Source organism: Talpa europaea, assembly GCF_964194135.1.
Source record: "Talpa europaea genome assembly, chromosome: 6".
NCBI lineage: Eukaryota > Metazoa > Chordata > Mammalia > Eulipotyphla > Talpidae > Talpa > Talpa europaea.
In genome coordinates, this window is record NC_140072.1 from 130,520,574 (window position 1) to 130,542,112 (window position 21,539).

The 21,539-nt window shown below is 41.7% G+C and overlaps 1 protein-coding gene across 3 annotated transcripts in view; it reads left to right on the top strand.

Annotated features, from left to right (window-relative positions):
• Positions 1-19,690: 19,690 nt before the first annotated feature.
• IPO5 (importin 5) overlaps positions 19,691-21,539 on the top strand; it is a gene marked incomplete at its 5' end in the record, with an annotated part of 34,190 nt that continues 32,341 nt past the window's right edge. For all 3 annotated transcript variants that reach the window (XM_084235383.1, XM_084235384.1, XM_084235385.1), the window contains one exon: positions 19,691-19,780. In XM_084235383.1, coding sequence (XP_084091509.1) covers positions 19,691-19,780 — 90 coding nt within the window. The remainder of the gene's footprint in view (positions 19,781-21,539) is intronic.

The following is a 21,539-nucleotide window of genomic DNA, read 5'->3' on the forward strand; positions in this document are numbered from 1 at the left end:
CACACACACACACACACATCTTCACATGAGACTTAATAGTATAAAACCAGAAGTTACCCAAATATTCATCAACATAAAAATGGGAAAATGACTTGTAGTATATCCATACAGTGGAATACTACTCAGCAATAAAAAAGGAATGAACTACTGATACACACAAGAAGAAAAGATCTTAAAAAATATACTGAGTGAAAGAAGCCAGACAGAAAAGAGGTCATTCTGTATAATTCCATTCACATGAAGTTCAGAAGAAAGGAAAATCAGTCTATGTTGATGGAAATCAGAAGTGGTTGTGAGATATACACACACACGCAATGGAATACTACTCAGATGCCATCTGTGGCAACAAGGATGGAACTGGAGGTGATTATGCTAAGTGGAATCAATTATAGAGGGAAAGACAAATACCAATGGTTTCACTCGTATGTGGCATATTAAAAAAAAAAAAAAAGCAAAGGAGCTGATGAAACTAAACCAAAACAGCCCTCGAAATCTGCTGCAGAATTGAGATTACCAGATAGGCAGGGAGGGCTGGGTTAGGGAGCGGAGGAATGTGGTGAAGGATGTTGGTTGCTCTGGTGGTAGTTGCGGTGTAGTAACACATTTGCAGAGGTGTGAACCTATGCTCCTAAAATATATACGGTGTGTTAAGCCAATGTTACTGCAATAAACATAGTATAATTTTAAAAACCTTTCAATGATCTTAATGATGACCTTATAGCCATATCCTTAATATGAACTTTTGTCCCAGCACTTTCCATTTTGAGAATCTTTCTTTGACTGTGGAGATTGCAAATAATAACCAGTTTTCTTTTCCAGCTCAGCAAATCTTGGGTCCTTTCTAGACTGTCTAAATTCTATTTGCAAATTAAGAGAACTTTAGGTCTCTTTCCATACCCTAATCATGTGCATTTAGGAACAAAAAACTGACACTTTCAATATTCTGCCTGGTTATTTCATTATAATCCCAGGCTTTGTGTCCTATCTTCCAAGTTATCATAGACAACAGTCATGCTACTACAAAAAGCCGCTTGCTGTTGAACCAGATTGCTGGAGGATTTCTTCTCTGCTTTTCCATCTCCACTCACAGTTGATTTAAAACTTCACCAGACTTTACTAAAAGTTTTCTCATCACTGTCTGGTCTTTTCTGGGGCAAGATTGTTTATTCAGCTGGTAACCTTGAAAGATGAGGTAACACCTGCCAGGGGACAAAGAACAGGTTTGCTTACTGCCTGCTCTAAAAGTGTTGGCTTTCCATCTCAGTGTCACTGAGTTTTGTCTCACAGCCACTAAGTGGGTTGGGGGCAGGGTGGGGGTGGTGTTTATGTGGCCATACTGAATCATCCCCTCAGGAGTGAGGGGCAAAGAGAACCTGAGTGAAATCTGCTGATGACGTTGCTTGCTGTGCCATGAATAATAAAGCCCCGGTGTCAGTCACAGGGCACCGTTTCTGTTGCCAGCACTTAGGAAATAGTCACAGGCTCACTTCGTAGCTTGAGAGGAAGGAAAAAGCAAACCCAAGCTCCACAAAAACAATCTCTCCAGAAATTATCTCTTTAATTTTCAATAGACCTTCAGTTAACACCATTCAGAACTGGCCAGGACCTGAAATGAAAATCTCACTTTCCAAAGATAAAACTGGGGACAAAACAATGTTTTTTAAAATTCAGAACGGGGGCCTCCCCGGTGGCGCAGCGGTTGAGCGGTGGGTTACGAAGCTGCACTCAGCCTCTGCAGCGCCGGTTCGATCCCCAGCTGCTCCCCGGCCACCAGAGGAGGGTCCCACATGGCGCGCAGACCTCTCCTGCCGCCCGCTGCTCCCCTCAGCAGTGTACTTCGGTCCTTCTGCCTGCTCTGCTCCCCGCTCTGGCTCTGGTGAATTCTCTCACCCTCCCGATCTTCTGACTGTACCCAGTGCATGTATAAACAAAACAAACAAACAAATAAAATAAACAAATAAATAAAGCATGCCTCTAAAAAAAAAAAAAACTGTAAAAAAAACTGTAAAATTCAGAACTGTATCAGAATATAAATATTGAAGCAAATCATGTTCCTGCACGTCTCCAGAGCCGGCCTGGCCATAGGTCAAGTGAAATTGCAGCGTGGTTGAAAACACTGCATTTTTCTTGGAGAAAATTTTATCTTTTGGGCCATTTATCAACCTAGCAACAGAAAAATTCAGAGAATTGGACCACTTCAACGCTTTGCATAATTTCTGAGTAAACATGGTAATCTTTAACTCTGTGATTCCCAAATATATCCATCTTACAAACTGATAGGTCAAAGGGAGAGCAGAGATGGCAGAAGGGGGAAAAATTTTAGAATGTTCATACAAAAAAAGACAAAAACTGTATGACCTCACTTATCTGTGGCGTCTAAGAAAAGCCTCCAAACTCATGGAAACAGAAAGCAGGACATTGTTTCCCAGGGACTTGGAGGTGGGTGGAAGAGATGGAGAGATGTTGGTCAAAGAGTTCAAGTCCTCAGTTATATGATGCCTAAGTCCTGGGGGTGTAAAAAATGTTTTGGTAAAAAAAAAAAAAAATGTTTTGGTGACAAAAACTAATAACGCTGTATTGTATACTTGAATGTTCAGGGATTAAATCTTAAAGGGTCTTATCACAAGAAACAGAATGTTAACTAGGTGAGGTGATGGATGTGCTAACTAACCTTATTGTGGCCAACACTTCACAGTATGTATGCAATCAAGCCATCATTGCACTTGGACTTCTGAGATGCCCTATGTCAGTTATATCTCAATTAACATAGGAGAAAACATTTAGAAAGCACTGACATACATCAAGGTGTTTTGCAGTATGTGTGTGAAACCTTACTAGAATCGTTGTTTTCCTGTCCTAAGACACAGTGCAGCTCAGCCTAGGTAAACAGGCACCAGATCTCCTTAGTAATTAGCTCGAAAAGGAAGAGGAAGTTACTCAGCTTCTCTGTGGCTTTTTCCCCCCATCTGTAAAATGGGAATCATATCTGCTCCCACTTCATTGGGTTGTTGTGGTTTTGAGTTAAAAGGGTAGAACAGTGCTGTTTAATTTCAATGAATCATATCTAGGTCAAGACAGTAGGTGAGTAAAGAGGATGAGAGAAAAAAAAAGTTATTATAGGCAGATGCAAGGATAACCATTTATAGTATACTCCTAAATTCCAAGAGATTGAAATGAAGAACTAAGATTTGAACATGTGAATTTTTAAATAACTATAAACTGACTCTGGGAACTTTGTTGTTGTTGCTTCTTTCCAAAATATAGGAATCTAATTTCCTTGATCTTGGACTTGCAGGCTCCCAAGCTGTGGGACAATACATTCTGAGGCTTAAGCCCACAGGTTGTGGAACTTAGTTATGGCAGCCCTAGCAAATGAATATGATACTCAGCCAGGTGTCCTCCATCTCGTTTATCTTCTTCTTTTCTATTCAAAACAAGACAGTGCCCAAGTATTTCTAAAGACAAGTAATATCTTCCTATGCCATCCCTCCCTTCTGACAGTCACACCCTACAGAACCTTTAAAGACCTCTTGAATTTCTACTTCTTCAAAGACCATCTCAACTAGCTGGAAATAAGGTGCGAGGTTCTCATTTTCACTTACATTTCCTGCTAATCAAAGTTCCCTTGTGTTTGATGGTCATTCCTATTCCATGTACATGTGTGATGAATTTTTTCCCCTGGTTTGAACTCCTCCATGTCAGTCTGCTTTGGAGAGAGGCCTGTTTTTTGGAAGCCTATTCTATACCAGACGCTGTGGTCACAAGCATAGCTGAGTTATTTCACAAACTGGGTAATTAGCAAAAAATATATACATCCCAAGAAGAAGAACTCAAAAGAAACAGGATCTCAAAAGAAACAGGTTCATGAAGGGGGACAGTCCTGAATGAGAAAAGCCATTGTTTTGCTTCCAAACTTTTACTTTCATCTCTATGAGTTATTATGTTGCTTAGCTTAAATATAGACATTTTATGTTTTTTCTTTTTAGTTCTGCAGACTCAACATTCTCCAAAATAAGACTAATGATGGTAGGAAGTAAATAAGTATGTATTGGTTTGTGAATGGGTAAATATAATGGTTTACAATTGGGGAGTCAAGAGTGAGAAGCTGTGAGCAATGCCAGGGCAACTGAAGGCATCTCAGTTGCTCACCTGCACACAATATGAGCTCATTAAAAATGTAAGTATTAAAGAGAGAAGTTCTTTCTTTAAAAAAAAAAAAGGCTATTTATATTATTCAACTCAAGTATGTCCACCACCACTCCAAATAATCATATTAAAAGAAATGCTGGGAAGATTATATGAATAGCTTCAGGGATCTGAATCTCTTAGTAACTGAAGAAGGATGATTAGAAAGTTTACATTCTAAAAAGAAAAACAAGTCATGGAGTTTTCTGAATATCCAAGATTCTCTTTGCTTATTAGGTGCTGAAGTGGAATAAAAGGCAAACAGTCATTTTGCAAAATACCCACCACCATCCTCTCTACCCCTGATTTTCTATCCTACCTCTATTTACCATAGTGCCTCCTTCTCAATTCTCCTTCCACTTCTAGTGATGAAGAAATTAATAGATATAGTCTTGGGCAAGGATTGGAAAGCTCAAAGGTCAGTGGCGGTAGCCAAGGTCAGCCAGAATCTTCCATAGAACCAAGCAACTGGTTGATACATTAATGGCTAGGATTGACTTGAATTCATTCTTTTAATATATTCATCATACAATCAATCACTTTAGAATCATTCAATCAATTTTTAACCTGCATAATTTCTGGTTTTGGACTCTTGGAAGGATCCATTTGCAAAAGGCCTCAAGGAAACCTTGCTGCCACCCCCCACCGCTCTCGCTACCCAGCCCCTACTCTCCTCATTGCACCTCCCAGTCAAAACTTCAGAACAAACAATACATAATGGGGTAAGAAGAGCAAGGAATGGAGCTGAGCAGCCTCCAGGATTTGCAGAGCGACCTTGAAAGTCCTTAAGACCTTGATTTTACCATGAAAACATGTGACCTATAAACTGTGGTCTGCACATGTCTTGTGAAACAATTTTCAAAAGTCAAAAAACATGAAGTTTGCTTTTAATTATCTGTGAAAATAAAAGAATGATGAAATAGTAAATGTAGTGAAACTAGGTCATCGAGGACCAGGACAATCTAGGCCAAACTTGACAAGTTAAAATATCACATAAGAACTACCATATTCCAGAAACTTGTTGAATCAGGAATTTCCTTTTGTTTCCATGTAAATATACCTCTGTTTATTTGAGAGATCAGTTTCTCTTTTCAATATTTAGTAGAATAAAATTGAAATCCAGAGGTAAAGAAAGGACACATAGTGGGCCTCCCTGGTGGCGCAGCGGTTGAGCGCTGGGTTGCAAAGCTGCGAGCAGCCTCTGTAGCACCGGTTCGATCCCCGGCTGCTCCCCGGCCACCAGAGAAGGGTCCCACATGGTGCACAGACCTCTCCTGCCGCCCGCTGCTCCCCTCAGCAGTGTACTTGGGTCCTTCTGCCTGTTCTGCCCCCTGCTCTGGCTCTGGTGAATTCTCTCACCCTTCCTCACTTCTGACTCTACCCAGTGCTTGTATAAATAAATGAATAAATCTTTAAAAAAAAAAAAAAGAAAGAAAGAAAGAAAAGAAAGGACACATAGAGCTTCAAAACTGAACTTGATGATACATCAGGACCAATCTGAGTAGCCTCCACACCATGAGTTTCATGTGCTCTAAGATCAGAGCCCTGAGGCTTTGCAACAGTTGGGTTCACCAAGAACATCTGAATGTCTGAATGGGCTTAAAGTTTGTATGGTGGGCAAATTGAAGTGTGCCAACAGCTTGAGCGGGTCACCTGTCTCGGGTCATAATTGCAGTCAGATGTCTCCATGGTGACCTGTCTGAGCCAAGAGGTCGGAACTGTGGATTCATGACCTCCTACGACCAGAGCAACCATAGTGCTGAGAACAGCTTTGACTACTGTAAGTGATCCCCAAACTTCAAATTGAGATTAAAAAAGTGTAAGGACTTAATCCATTCCTAGGGACATAGGAGGGTGACAAGGAAGGGTGGTTTTTTCTGTATGAGACCCCCAAGGCCCTTCTGGCTCTCTCACCTTCCAGAATCACCGTACTGGTCCTAAGAGGAAGGACAGGCCTGGAAGAATGAATCTGAAAACTGACTGGACAGAAGTCAAGCATGAAAGAAGAATTCCATGGTTCACGGTCCCTTGAGACTGTCTTAAATTAGCTGGTGACTGCCTCCCTGTCCTTAGGAAAGCATCACTTGACCAGAGCTGCCCAAAGAATGTAGACCATTATATCTGCTGCCATTCTGAAATAGAAACGAGTTTTCATTTCATTTAGGTGGTTCCGGGAAGAAACCTTTCCAGGACCGATGTATGGGCACAGCTGTTTTCCCTGATTCAGGATCCTTGCTGCACCCAAGTAAGACTGGAATTATTAGATAGATGGTTCTGACTCTAATTGTGTTATTTCCCTTAAAACAAAAATGTTTTATTTTCTCCCACAATTATGAGAGTCATTTCTTGATCATTTCACCTTTTCTTCACCAAGTAATTAAAATTCAATCCACCAGGGTTTCAAAGTAGGGAAATACCCTGTTGAAAGAAAGGACTGAGAACAGTCTGACTCATAGTGGCTTTGATTTCTTCCGTGCCTTGAAAGAAATTCCATGTAAGATCCTTAGACTTCCATCTTCTTCTGCCTTTTATATGTGATGGTGTGTTCTGGTTTCTTCTCTCTGAGGCTGCCTGCATTGTATCTCCATTATCAGAGATCCCTAGTCAAGTAAATGTGGGAAAAAAAAATTCATTTCCATGGGGGTGGAACTAAATCAATCACTAAGTAGTCCAAAAGCAACTTAACTGCTTCTCCTAGGATTTACTCCCTAACCAGTATTTTTTCAAAAGTGGAAATGTCATCTTGCAAAGAAAATGAATAGCTACCCGTGACTTGTTATGGCAATGTCTTTGTTTTAGGTCAGATTTTTAATGTCCATAAAAAACACATACAAAGTTTCACTTGGATATTCCTAACTGGCTTTGCTCTAATGTCTTGGTACTTGAAAATTGAAGCCTGTATAGATTATATATTTATGTAACCATATATCAATGTTACAAATTATAACACTTAATTTTAAATATATAATTTATAATTGTATTGTTTTAATTATGTGACATATAAAATTATAAAAATATTGTGTTATAATTATATATTGGAACCTCCATAACATTAGTCATGAGAGACAGTTTTGGGTTGGGGTATTATGTTAGCATTCCAGCAGACTTTAAACCACTGGAACACAGTTATGAAGTTCCAAAGGAAAAATACTTGGATGGCTAAATAATTGCCATGAGGCTCACGCCTGGTACATACAGGAAATATACTCAGCTCTACCCTGTGCCTGGTTCATATACTCTCCAGCACACAACACAGAAACCAATGGCGGGAGCAGCAAACAAATAGAGACAGCTGTCACCTTTATGTTGGCAGCAATAAGTGGCTGCCTACAGAGAAACTGGGGGGACATGCTTCTAAAAGGCAGGCAGAGATATAAGACCTCAAATCCCAAAGATCCAGAGCAATTTCAATTCAGGACAAGTAGCTCTGAGTGGCCAGTGCAGCATCACAATTTCAACACAATGAGATGACTGACCTCATGATCCTCAAATGCTGTTGGTGTAGAAATGCCCCACGCATCTGCTCCAACTCTCCCAACTTACAGATGAGGACCTGAGGCAGAAGGGAATGTTGAGGTCCCAGTTCAAGATCATAGTGGGTTAGTGTTGGGATGCAATAGAACCGGGATCTCTGACCCAGTGACTTTCTTCTTGACAAAATAGTTGACACCTCATTGGTTAAAGACAAGGATTAAATGAGACAAAATATAGAAGGTAGCACACACATACAATCAAAATCTTGTTAGCTATTACAATTATGAATTTAACTTCCGATATAAAACATGGTTGAGCATTTTTAATATTCATCTTTTAAATAACTTTGCTCTTTTGGAAAATCAATTTCCATGAAGCAATTGATTCTTGGTCACTAAAATGTCACCTCCTCAGAGAGGTCTCCCCTGGCCACCCTATAAAAAAATGCCTTTTTCACTTTCTATCTCCTTACCTTAATTTAATATGCTTTATAACTATCACTATATGAAATTAAATATATATGTATATACATAACCTTCTTCTAAAACATCTTCTAAAGTTAATAGCTCACTACATTATTCTAGTTTTTATTCTAGTTTTTAAATAGAAGAGTTCTCTTCTTTCCTCAGAAATAATTTAGTCTCTTAAGTACTAAACTGTCCATTCATATGGGCCGAGCCCCAGGAAGAAACTGAGGCTACCCAACCCCAAAAATAGCATAATGGAGCCCCTTCACCATGATGAGGTTTAGGTTCAAGTCCCAACATTCCAATTTCAGCTGAAGTCTAGGAAGATTTTCTCTATGTTTTGAGGGGAAATATTTGACCTCTGGTGCCGCTGAATCCAATTTTAGAACATGGCTCCAATGTCACTCTTAGTGTATGTGGCTTAAAGAACATCCATGCCTTTCCCATTCTCTTCTCACCTTCTTCAAGAACACAGCGACTATTAGTGCTTTGATAATCAAGTAAAACTTAAACATAAACAAAATTAGAAAAACGCTTACGTTGAAATGGAAGGCAGCATTTGACATTTAGTATTAGTTTGATCTAATTTCTCTCAATGATTATTTTAATTTCATGTTGTGAAAGCATTGCCTCTGTGAGGTGGAAAAGTAGATTATGTTGTAGGAAAGCAAATGGTTAAAGAAAGTTTAGAGAAAGTAGCCTTTCCTTACCACCAAGTAAATACTACTACTCCTGAATTATAAAAAATGGATCCTCTCAAAGCACAGGGATGTGTTTTTTCTTTAATGTTGTTCTTCCAGCTCTCCTTACACTGTGGATGGATCCAGGGCTGTTAAACCCTTGCAATTAGAGAGCAAAAGATTAGAATTTAAGGTGATTAATGTTCAGTATACTACCACTAATTTTTAAATAGATTTTAAGATTTTATGAAGATTTTATGATTTTATTTGTGTTATTTCTGAGTTAGAACCACCTCTGCCTAAACTCTAGGTGCTGGAATGTTTCAGGGTTGCATTCTGAGCCCTCTTCTCTCCTCCCAGGCCATGCCATCCACCTCAAAAGCCTCAAATGCCATGAAAATGGTCACTTGTAATTGCTCTTTCCAGCCCTGCCTGCCTCCTGAGCTCCGGGCCCCTCTGTTCAACTGCTGCTGACATCACCACTTGGATGTCTACTGGGCATCTGGAAGCTACCATGAGCAAAACCCAGTTCTTTTCTTCCCTCGGACCCTACCCAAACACACCTTCAAGTTAACAGAATCCTCACTGCTCAGACCCAAAAGTTAGGCACCCTTCATTTCTCTCTGTCTCAACCCCATCAAGAGGAGGATTTATAGTCAAGTCAGTGAAACTCAAACTGTAGCTTCTTCACATTCACAGGACCCTTCCAAGGCCTTTTCTTCCTCTCATACTGGGTCAAGCTTATTTTGATTAAAGAGGACTCTCAAATTGTATATATATCTTGAGGCCCATAAAACTTGGATCCACCTCTGCACCCCAAAGGAAAAGTATACCTCAATCTGACCGTCTTGGCCACAGTTGATCACTACAGCCCCCACTAACATCTTCTCTGGTCTGGAGTGCTTCTATCACCATCTAGAGCTCTCCCAGCTCTCCCCTGCAGATGATTTCCTATAAAGCAGCCAGAATGATCTGTTAAAACTGCTGAAATGTTAAATGACCTGCTAAACCAGTCATAGTCCTTCCTGACCCTCCCAGGCTTCCCATTGCACTCAGGGTAAGTCAAACTACTGAAATCCCACAGTGCCCCAGCTGACAGGCCTTGCCCACCTCCTGGTCCTTCCCTCATAGCTCCACCCTCTCCCACCATGGCATTCCTTCCCTGCTGGACTGATTGACTCATATTTGCCTTGGGCATTTTCTACTCCTTGATTTCTCTGTTTGGGAGAATTTCTCCATCTTCACTTCTCTCCTCATCTTCCCAGTCTCAGTTCAAACATAACTTCCTCTCAAAAGTCTACACCCAACTCTACACCAGTTATTCTTGACCACATTATCTTCTCTTCACTGGTCACTCTGAGATTATCTTCTCTACTCATTTACTTGCTTGCTGTGGACTTCAAAAGATTCTCAGCTCTGGGCTTCCCTGGTGGTGCAAGGGGTTAAATCTCAGCACTATGAAGCTGTCAGCAGCCACTACGTCCAGAGTTCAATGCCCAGCCAGGGAGCTACCCACATGGCGCAGCAGACCTCTCCTGTCTCCCCGCTGCTCCCCTCAGCAGTGTATTTCAGTAAATCTACCTGTTCTGCTCCCCACTCTGTCTCACTCTCTCACCCTTCGGCCTACACCCCCACCCCCACACCTCTGGCCTACACCCATCTCTTGTAAGCATAAATAAATAAATCTTCGTTTGTTTTTTTTAAACAAGTAAACAAACAAAAAGATTCTCAGCTCCATTAACGTAGAAACCCAGCACCCTTGCTTACCATTCATTCCCCACCACCTAGCAGTGCTGGCTGCATAGCAGGTGCCCAATAAATGCTTGCTGAGGAATAAATGTAATGTCGCATATAATAACACAGTAAATTGTTCAATAAGACAGTATGACACATAGAATGTGGAATTGAGAATACGAACTATTATAAAATCTTTCTTTCCTACTTCCTGATTAACAGTAGGTCATTAAATACCTAACCTGCCCGTGAGTTCAAATCTGATATGAACTTATGTCATAACTGATAATTTCGCTATGTCATCATAAGTCATTAGGTAAAACGTGTATGTCATGGTTTCCAAACTCTAAGATACTTGCTATAAATAGCAAATAGAAGAGAAAAAAGATATAGACTAAACCATTTTTTAATTTTTCTATTTCCTTTCCTCCAGATAATGGTTATGGGATGCTCAGCAGGCTAGAGAGTTATGAATATTATCATCTATTCATATTGTCAAAAGTATTGTGAAAATAGAAAACAATCAATCAGTACAATTCAATTGTACAATCAATCAGTACAAACAATTCGATTTTCTTCAGATTTCTAAGCAAAAGCATTTTTTAAAAGACAAATTTTGCTGGGCTAGAACTCACACACCATGAAGTTCACCCTTTGAAAGTATAGAATTGAACACTTAGTGCATTCAAAGTTGCATGTCCATTGCCCTATCACATTCCATTTTCATTTCCCAAAGAAACTCCAAACCCATAAGAAGTCAATCCCCACCTCGTACGTTGGCCCCTCTGCCATTAATCCACTTCCCATCTCTTTAGATTTACTGTTTCTGGACACTTCACGTAAATGAACCAAAATACGTGTGACATTTTATGTCTGGCTTCTTCCACTTTGCATGTTATAGCATGTACCCATCCTTCCCTTCTTTTAGTTGCCAAATAACATCCCATTAAACAGACATACCATCATTTGTTGATGGACATTTGAATTAAGTCCACCTTTGGTCTATTCTGAATAATGTTGTTATGAACATTCCCGTACAAGTTTTTGTGTTGACATCAGTTGCCTTTTCTCGGGAGCATATACTTAGAATGGCTGAGTCACATGGTAACTCTATGTTTAACTTTCAAAGACCTGCCAAACTGTTTTCCAAATTGACCACACCATTTTACACTGCAGGTAGCAATGAATAAGGGTTCCAGCGTTTCCACCTTCAACAATACTTGCTAGTCTCTTTTTTATTACAGTTATCCTAGTGGGTAAGGGGTAGTATCCCACTGTAGTTTTGCTTTGCATTTTCCTAATGACTAATTAAGTTGAGCAGGTACTTATTAGCCATTTGCGTCTGTATATCTTCTTTAGGGAAAGAGCTTCAATGTCTTGCCATTTTTTTAATTGGGTTACCTCTCTGTTACTCAACATTAACACTTCTTTATATATTCTGGATATAAGTTCCATATCAGAGGACATTTAAATGTGTTCGCTCATTCTTTCTGTTTTCATGATGGTTTTCTTTGAAGCACAAAAGTTTTTGATTTTGAGTCAGTTCAATTGGCCAATTTTTTCCTTTTGTCTTTCATGCTTTTGGTGTGTGTCTATAAAACCAGTGGCAAATCCAAGACCTTGAAGATTTAATCTTGTTAATCTTATTTTCTTCTAAGAATTTAATAGTTTCAGCTCTGACTTTTAGGTCTATGCTCCATTTTCAGATTTGTATATGGTGTGAAGTACAGATACAGCTTCAATCTTTTGCATGTGGCTATCCAGGTGTGCCAGCAATATTTCTTGAAAAGATTCTTCATTTACATGAAATGATAGTGGCAATGACGGTGACAAATCTGTATTTGTCAAGGTTCTCCAGAAAAATAGAACCAGTAGGATATAGAGACACAGATTTATTCAAAGAAATTAGCTCATGTGACTGTGGGGGTTGGCACATCTTGAAATCTATACCACAGGCCAAGTTTCCACTTCAGGTAAGAGTTGCAGTCTTGAATGTGAATTTTGCAGAGCAAAGCAGCAGGTGTTTCTATGTTGGTGCCTTGAAACAGATTGCTTCTTTCTCTGGAAACCTCTCTTTTTTCCTATCATTTTAGTAGTTTGAGTGCCCTTTCTTTTTATCTTGGTTACTCTAGTCTATCTGGTTTGTGAATTTTGTTGATCTTTTCAAAAAAACATTTTTTGTTGTTTTTTCTATTTTCTATTTCACTTAATTAATCTTTTATCTTTATTATTCTGTTTGCTTTAGGTTTAGTTTGCCGTTTTTTAAAATAACTAGGTTAGATTGTCAATTTGAGATCTCTCTTCTTTTTTAATGTAGATGTTTACAACTGTTTGCCCATGAGCACGGCTTTCTTTGTATCCCATAAATTTTGGTGTTTTGTATTTGTATCTTTGGTATCTTGTTTTATCTTGTTTTCTGTATCTCAAATAAGTGCCTAATTCATTACTTTTGTGATTTCTTCTTCAATCCATTTATTATTTATGAGGCTGCTAATTAAGTTCTTTGGATTTGTGAACTCGTTTCCTTTTGTTCTTGATTTCTACTTTTATTTTACTGTGGATAGAACATGCTTTGTATGGCTTCAATCTTTTTAAATTTACCAAGATTTGTTTTATGCTCTAATACATGGCCTATCCTAAAAAATGCCCACTTTGCCCTTGAGAGTACGTGTTGGATGAACTGCTCTACAGATGTCGTTTAGGTTATCTGTTTTCTTCCTGTCTTCTGTTATTGTTGATCTCCTGCCAGTGGTCCTATCCATTATTGAAAGTGGAAATTGAAGTCTCCAACTATTTCATTGAAATTCTCTCTTCAATTCTGTTTTTGCTTTATCTATTTCAGAGCTCCATTAACAGGTACATGTTTTTATAACTGTTGGGTCTTCCTGGTTGATTGACCCTTTTATCATAATAATATGCCGTCTTTTGTCTCTGATAACAATTTTGTCTTAAAGTCTATTTTGTTTGATGTTAGTATATCCATTTCAGCTCTTGTTCATATACTGTTACATGATATACCTTCTCAAATTTACTTTTTTTTAATTGCAATAACAATGCATTATAACATGTAAGTTTCAGATGTGCATGACTGAGAATCAACAGGTACAGATTCTACATTAAGTTCACAGCTAAAGTTCAATTCTACCCTTCACCATGCCATAATCCACCTTCTTGATTTACTCACTCCATTTCCCACTTTTGGCATATATTAGCCCATCCTTTTGTTTTCAACCTATCTGTGTTCTAAGGAAAAACATTTAACTTAAAAGCTATAGTATTCTGATAAGTATATTTTTACTTCAGGTATTAAAATGCAACAAATAGTGGTTATTTACGGTCCATTTACCACATATTTTAAAAAATCAACATCAAAAAATAAAAGGCATTCTTCCATTTTCCCAGTTATTACTCAGAGGCCTTTAATTAACTGATAAAGATTTATTCTACAGGATCAAGCCTGGAATCTTAATTATCTTCTAAAGATCCATAAATCTGTTTAATGTCAAACCAGCAGGGAAAGAAAACTCCTAAGCAAGGAACACTGCTCAGAAAGTACTGTGCCATGTCTCCAAATCCCTGAGAATCAAATTGGAAAACTGGAAGCAACAGAAAGCAGTATAAGGTAATTGACTTTCATTTGGTAAGTCATTTCCTCAATCTAAATGAACAAAGTATGTAAGATAGCTATGGGGTAGCCAGGATTCTTTAGCAAAGTACTGTCCAAAATAAATACAAATATAAATATGAAGCACAAATGCAAATCATATAATTAATTTCAAAGCTTCCAGTAGCCATATTTTAAAGTGACAATAGAAAAGACAAATTGTTAATACAATTAATAATTACAATTCATTAATATATAAATATATTTTCTATATTAAAATATATATAATTTATTATATAAAACAATAAATCCATGAATATTTTTAACCAAACATTATCATTTCTACATGTGACTAATGTTAGTTATTGTTAATTTCCTACTGTCTTAGAAAATCTGATGTATATTTTACAATTAAAGCACACTTTGAATTGAAGTAGTCACATTTCAAATGATCACTCGGCTAGTGATAAGCGGCTACCACATTGAACAGTTCAACTGCATCATCGTTTAAAACTGAAAATAGCCTTAACATAATATGTAATGCTCACACCCACAGTTGGTTTCTTACTAAACCAATTATTATGCATTATTATAACAAGACTGCTTATTTATAAAAGGAGGGTCAAAATGTAACAACCTAACCGGTAGATGTGCAATCTGAATTAAATTTACAGATTTTGGGAGTTTCAATCCGCAAAAGTAATATCAGCTAACATTTATTAAGCGTTTACTCTATGCCAGGTAATATGCCAAATATGTTAAAACATGTTGAATGGTACTTTTGTTATGTTCATTTCATAAAAAAGGAAACGGGGGCTAAAAGAGGTTAATGAACTTGAGCCATGTCACAGAGCATGTAAGTTGGGAAATCACTATCTGAATTCTATTTCTGGCTTGCTCTAAAGCCTGTGCTCCTAGCATCAAAACAGCAATGCTTCTCTGAAATGAATCAAATCATCTCTGGACATTGGGTGAATTTCACTTATAAAACCATGAGAGAAGAAGCAAAAAAGCTGAGTCCAAATTTCCCCAGCCTGTCCTAAGCGATTTTGCTGAGGAACTACTGTATGCAATGCACTTCAGGAATGTGCAGCCTCCACTTTCCCACTGGGATGCTTTGTAACAGACAGCTTCAGAGCAGGGGCTTGAAAGTTTTGATAAAAAGCAGCTGAAGAAATGTGAATAGTTCAGCATTTTTATTTCCAGTGAACAACGTTGCAAAAGGTCTTATTCTTTTTGCTGGCTCTTATCTTGGTAACAAAATTTGAAAGAGATCTTTATCAGTCAAGTGTTGATTAATTATCCTTAACCCATTCCACATATCATTTTACTCTACATAATTGGGAGGGTAACACAAAATCTACAAAGATACTTTATACACACACAAGTGTGATTCACACATCGACCTCACATGTAGCTTTAACAGTAACTACATGCTATTTTTTATTCAACCCCAAGCCCATCTCATGAATAATAGCTGGCAATATTGAGTAACTATTATGCAAACTCCATACTATGTACATTTCACAAAACCATTAAGTATTACTCCTATTCTGCAGATGAGAAAATAATGCCAATTATTTTTTCTTTGAACTATGTCAACTATTAATACAAATACCTGAAATAATACCATCATGGTACATCTTTTTACAGTTACAGACTACAATATGTTCATTCACAAGATCTAAACAAACTCTCATGATACAGACTATTATGAGATATATATATATATGGTATATAAGTTATGATGCAGAGAGCACATGTTCTTTTGAAGTCCTGGGGCAACTTTAAAAAAAAAAGTACGGAGTTGTTCATTTGAAAGAATCTTATTTTATTTACATTCAGCATCCAATAGACCAGAAATGACAGACAAGACCAAATTCTTTGGTGGAGGACTTGGAATTTCAGTGGTAAAATTAATATAGTAAAAACACATTGATTGTCAATGATGAATATGTAAAATGAATGTAATGCAATTACTTTCAATTACAAAATAGAGAAATAAAAAGACCAAATTCTACCCCATCTGAGAGTAGCTTTCACAGAGGTTTTATAAACCTAATTTCTCTAGCCTCTTCCCATTTCTAGAACATTCTGATCAATATGGAAGCTCATAAACCAGCAGTGGCTGGAGCAGATTCTGATGCGCTCTTGTTAGGAGTACTGCCTCCTGTAGTATCATAAGACGATCATGACCAGACCGTACAGTGCCTTCTAACAAATGCCAGTGATCATAAATTACCTAGATAACATATATAAGTCGAGAGAAACTTCTAGTCTTTTAGTTTCCCAGCCTCATCTTTTTTTCACAAGGGGTTGTTAATGCTCAAAGTAAGTAACCCCCCAGAACTTAATAGAACTTAACAGTCTCAGGTCTAATAAGCTGAGAGGGAAAAGACACTATTGATTATTGCACCAATGAATCAAATATAACAACTCCCATTATTGCAGAAAGGTCTATTTAGACTCAGTGTGCCTATTTAGACCTTTTTTCAAAAAAAAAAAAAAGGATCATTCCATGCATAGTTTTCTTAGTTTTTCACATTGTGTTGTGAGCATATTTCAGTATCTGTGAATTTTTTAATCTAACCTCATTTTAAAAGGCTTTAAAGAATTATATAGCAATAGCTAATATTTTTAATTAGTTAACTGTATTAGGCCAGTTAGACTGTTTCTGATTTTTCGCTATTGTTTTATATAGATAGTTACTATAGGAAACATCCTTTTCATTAAATGTGTAAGCCTCAGTTACTTTAGGATAAATTCCTAGAAAGCCACACTTTTTAGTAAGTACAAAAGAAATTAGAGCTGCTAAAGAACTCCACTAGGGCTCTTGATTTAGTTTGTTACAGAAGCTGGTGATTCACAGTTCATTGCCCAGAGCAATGGCAACTAATCCAGCAAGACTCAAAGTTTTGTACTCCTCCATTTCACTTAACATTATAACTTAATGTTAAAACTTTGTGATTATATTATTATACCTTAACAGTCATTATTATTGCCATATGATAGATGAGAAATTGAGGGTTAGGAATATTGTTATTATTATATATTATATGTAATATTATAATATTAACTCAAGTTCATACAACTAGTATGAGATTAAAGGCCAAATTGACTCAAGTTCAAGATTCTTTAATTTATACCATCTTATCTCCTTGAGAAGTAAATCTACATTTTTGGAGACTGCTTTTATACAATATCTGAGTTATCTTCTTGTGGGAAAGACCTTAATTTTCATGAAACAAACAGGACTCTTTCCCAAGGAAATGGATTTCTAAATACAATAAACTCCCAGAAGGAGCATTACAAATTACCCAAGATGGCAGGCCTGCTGCTGAAAACAGTTGCTACTTGAACGGTTTTCTGGTCACCATAGCTGGTGTTCATTGTCAGAATGTCCCCTATCCACCCCCAGTTTACAGGGATTTCTCCTCTCTCATGAGCTTTTTATTCATTACCCTAAAAAAATTCTCCTTCCCTTTTGATAGGCTATTTACAATATTAAAATGAGGACAGGCTGCCATTCTCTGTTCGAGCAGTGTATGTTACCACTAATACGGAACTGTTTTGTTTCTAGCCTGAAATAAGTTTATGCTTTGCTGAATCAAAAAATAAGCTTCCCATTTTGACAGATCAACAAATTGATGTAGGAATTTTTATTATATAATAATTATCAACAAAATCATGTCATTACAGAGTGCTTGCCAATGAAAACATAAACCACAGCAGGTGTTAAAAGTAACCGGAGAGCTAGCCAACCCTGAGCAAGCCTGTAGGAAATGTATCCTATCTCATTAGTAACCTAGTCATTAATGGTTGTTTCAGTATGTAATTCCCCAAATCTTAACCTTGAGTGGGGAAAGGCCTTCCCAGAATCCAGATGTGCCCACTGCTGAACAACTAAAAAAAATCAAGTTTTTAAAAACTATTCTTAATTAATGTACGTAACAGTCTGTCTTTGAAGAAATAGGGAATCCTGGGAATGACAAATTGTCACTCCTAAGAAACCAATTCTTCCAAGATAGACCTGCAGATCCCCTGTAGAGAACCCCCATCACTGTCCCAGCAAAAGCTTTCGGAGGGCATTTTCGCCACGATCGATCAGAAACCTTTAAAATATCTTTCAGGGTAATTACGTTGTGTGCGATTCCCAGGGCCTCAGCCCAGAGATTCCAGACAGAGTGAGTGGCTGAGATAATTCTAATGTTACAGCCAAGGTTAAAAATCGTTTACCTAAAAACAAAGAGCAGAAAGTCAGCAGAGCAGTTGACAGCAAATTGAACCCCAAGTTAAATACTATGGGCTGCCACACTAAGGGCAGTACTGTCCATCTCGCGCCCCCATGACACGAATGCCAGGAATGGATGTCCTTTTGAGGCAAAAATGAATTATTCTCCAGTCCCCCCATGCAGTGGATACAGGAGGGGCTCCACGCCAGGGCCCGTTAACATTTGGACCCTGCACTCCCGGCCTCTGGCCGCTCGGCCAGGAAAGCAGAGCGGGTGTTATCCACGCCTAAGAGCGGGCCATGAAGCTGGCCGCGGCCCCCCGGCTAGCGGCGGGGTCAGGACACACTTACTGAGGGGGACCCCTCCTACAAACCAGTGCGGCTTGAGGGGGGGGTTGTCTCTCTCAAGTTGCCCCAACCTTGGCAAGAATGGCACCCCCACAGTAGGAATTCCCGGGAACGGCCGCGGTCCCGGGGGGAGGGGCGGGGGGGCGGCCTGTGTGCCACGTGGATGCCTCGGGACACCTCATGCAGGGGGCGGAGGCCTGGGGGGGCCCGGGCTGAGTAACCCCTCTTCCGGGCCCAGCGCGTGAGTCACGGTGAGCCAGGCGGGGGGAAGGGGCGGCTGAGTCACAGAGTCCGGGGGGAGATCGGGGGGGTCCGAGTGAGCCAGGGGACGGGGGACCCAGGGATGGGGTCGAAGCGGGAACTGGGTCTCCGAGCGGCTCCATCCTTGGGGGTCACGGCGGCCGGAGCGGGGGTGGGGGGCGCCCCACGGGCCGCGGGGTGGGGCCGGCGGGCGGCTGAGGGGGAGGAGGCCGGCCCGCCCGCGGCGCCGAAATCTCCCGCGCTCTGGAGCTGGCCCCTCCCCCCCAGCCGGGCCTCACGCCCCTCGCCGCGGCCGGGCCCGCCAGCCGGCCCCTCCCGCCACCCCGCGTCGCAGCCCGGGCCCCAGCCAGGCCGCGAGGTCCTCGGCCCGCCCCGCCGGGCGGCCGGCCGGCCGGCCGCGCGCCGCCAGTGACGGCACGGCGGGGTGCGTGGCCAATCGGCGCGGCCCCCGAGGAGGCGGCCTCGGCCCCGCCCCCCGCCCCTCCGGCCAATGAGGCGCCGGCGCCCGCGGCCGCGGCGGGGTGAGGGGTCGCGAGGCCCCGCCCCGCCCTCCCCTTTCGCCTTTGCCCCGCCCTTTCCCGCCCGGCCCCCGCCCGCGCCGCCGCTGGTGCCGGTCCCCGCGCTGGGCCCGCCCCCGCCCCTCCCGCCGGCCGCCGCGCGCCTCACGGCTCGTCTCCCTCCCTCCTTCTCTCTCACGCCTAGCGCAATGGCGGCGGCCGCGGCGGAGCAGCAACAGTTCTACCTGCTGCTGGGAAACCTGCTCAGCCCCGACAATGTGGTCCGGAAACAGGCAGAGGTAAGCGAGCGGCCCCGCGCCCGGCCCGGCCCGGCCCGGCCCGGCCCGCCTGTCCCCGCGGCCGCGCAGGCCGGGCCGCCCGGGTGGCGGCCGCGCAGCCCACGTGTGAGGCGCCCGCGGTCCGCGCCGCCCGGGCCTTCCGGCCGTGCAGCCGCCGCGGCCGCCGGTTGCCCCCGGCCGGCCCCGCACACGTGCGGCCGCCGCTGACAGGCGCCGCCGGCGGGCGCGGGCGGGGCGGGGCCGGGCGCCCCTCGCCGCGGCCCGCGGCCCGGGGGGCGTCTCCTCCGCGCCCGCGGCCGCCCCCACCCGCCGGCCCCGGCCCCGGCCCGCGCCCCGGCCCGCCCGGCCCCCGCCCCTCCGGCGCGCGAGCCCGAGCGCGGCCCGCCCTGCCCCCGCGCGCCCCGGAGCCGGCCGGCCCCCCGCGCGGGCCCGCGCCGGCCGCCGCGCTCCCCGCTCCCCCGGCGGGCGAAGTTGCCCGAGGCCGCTTTCCGAGCAGCCCCCCCTTCCCGGCGCCGCTGCCCTCAGACACGTTTTACTGGGTCTCTGGAGGTTTGTGGGCTCCATAAAAATGGGGTGTCCTGGGACTTCCGTCGTGTCCCTGGGTCGGGGCCGCAGGTTGCAAGTCTTCAGTTTCATTCAATTTCACCTGAATCTGTTTTTTTCTCCCAAGCACCTCGGGCTTCTGGCCTGCAGATGGGGAGCTGCCCGGCGAGGGTCAGTGTGTGAGTGTGTCTGCGGGGCGCCTGCCGGCCTCGGCGGGCGCACCCCGTCGCCGGGGCGGGGAGGTGCTGTCAGGGCCGGCTCCCCGCCCGCGGTCCGGGAGGCACTTGGAGAGAAGGGCGGGAACTTTCCAGGTCTTCTGAGGGTGTTATCAGCAGCTGACTCCGGGCTTGATTCTGCCTGGAGTGCTTTGCCTCCCGGTGATTGAAGATTTTTACAAGATTCCAAGAAGGATGCTGTTAGATATTTTTATGGAGCCAAAAACTTATTTTACATATAACTGTGAAATTGGGGGACAGGCTCTTTGCTGGACTCCTGGTCTTGTGGGGCTTATAATTGACTTCAAAAATCACAGTGTCCTTACCTCGTATTTTCAGTAGCTTCAGTAGATGCTGGACACCCTTAGTGGTTCTATAAGTGCATCTAAAACACTGAAGTTTAGTGCTGTGCGAAAAAGCACTTTAAACACCTATTAAGTTTATTCTGATGAGTTTTGATTTATTTATTAGACATGTAATACGTATTTGGGGTAAAAATTCAAACAGTGCAAGTAGGTTTTTTTTTTACCCCATTATCCAAAGGTAACCCACTTTTTAAGTGTCCTGTGAGTTCTCCCTGAAATACCCTTGCAAGTACATGTATATGTATGCATTCACCTACTGTGCAACTTGGGTTTTTCACTCACTGTATTTTCATGTAGCCACATAGGAGTTTTTTCAAGCAGCAGTGTGCTATTCCATAGTGTGAATGTGTTATTTAATCAACCAGTCCCTGATGAATGAACATTGTGATTTCCAGTGTCCTGCTTCTTAAAAATTGTATAGTACATAGGAGTTCAGATGTGTCTTCCAGACTTAACCAGGTTTGTATGTAGAAGACTTAAGGTAGCACTTGTCATTAGAAGTCATGTGCATTTGCACTCCTCTGTGGGATGTGATGATGCCTATAAGGACATTTTGATGCTTTGCGCTAACTGTAGAGATAATTTTTCACCAAAATAAGTTCTTAATCCCAACCCATAATAGAAATTTCCATGTGT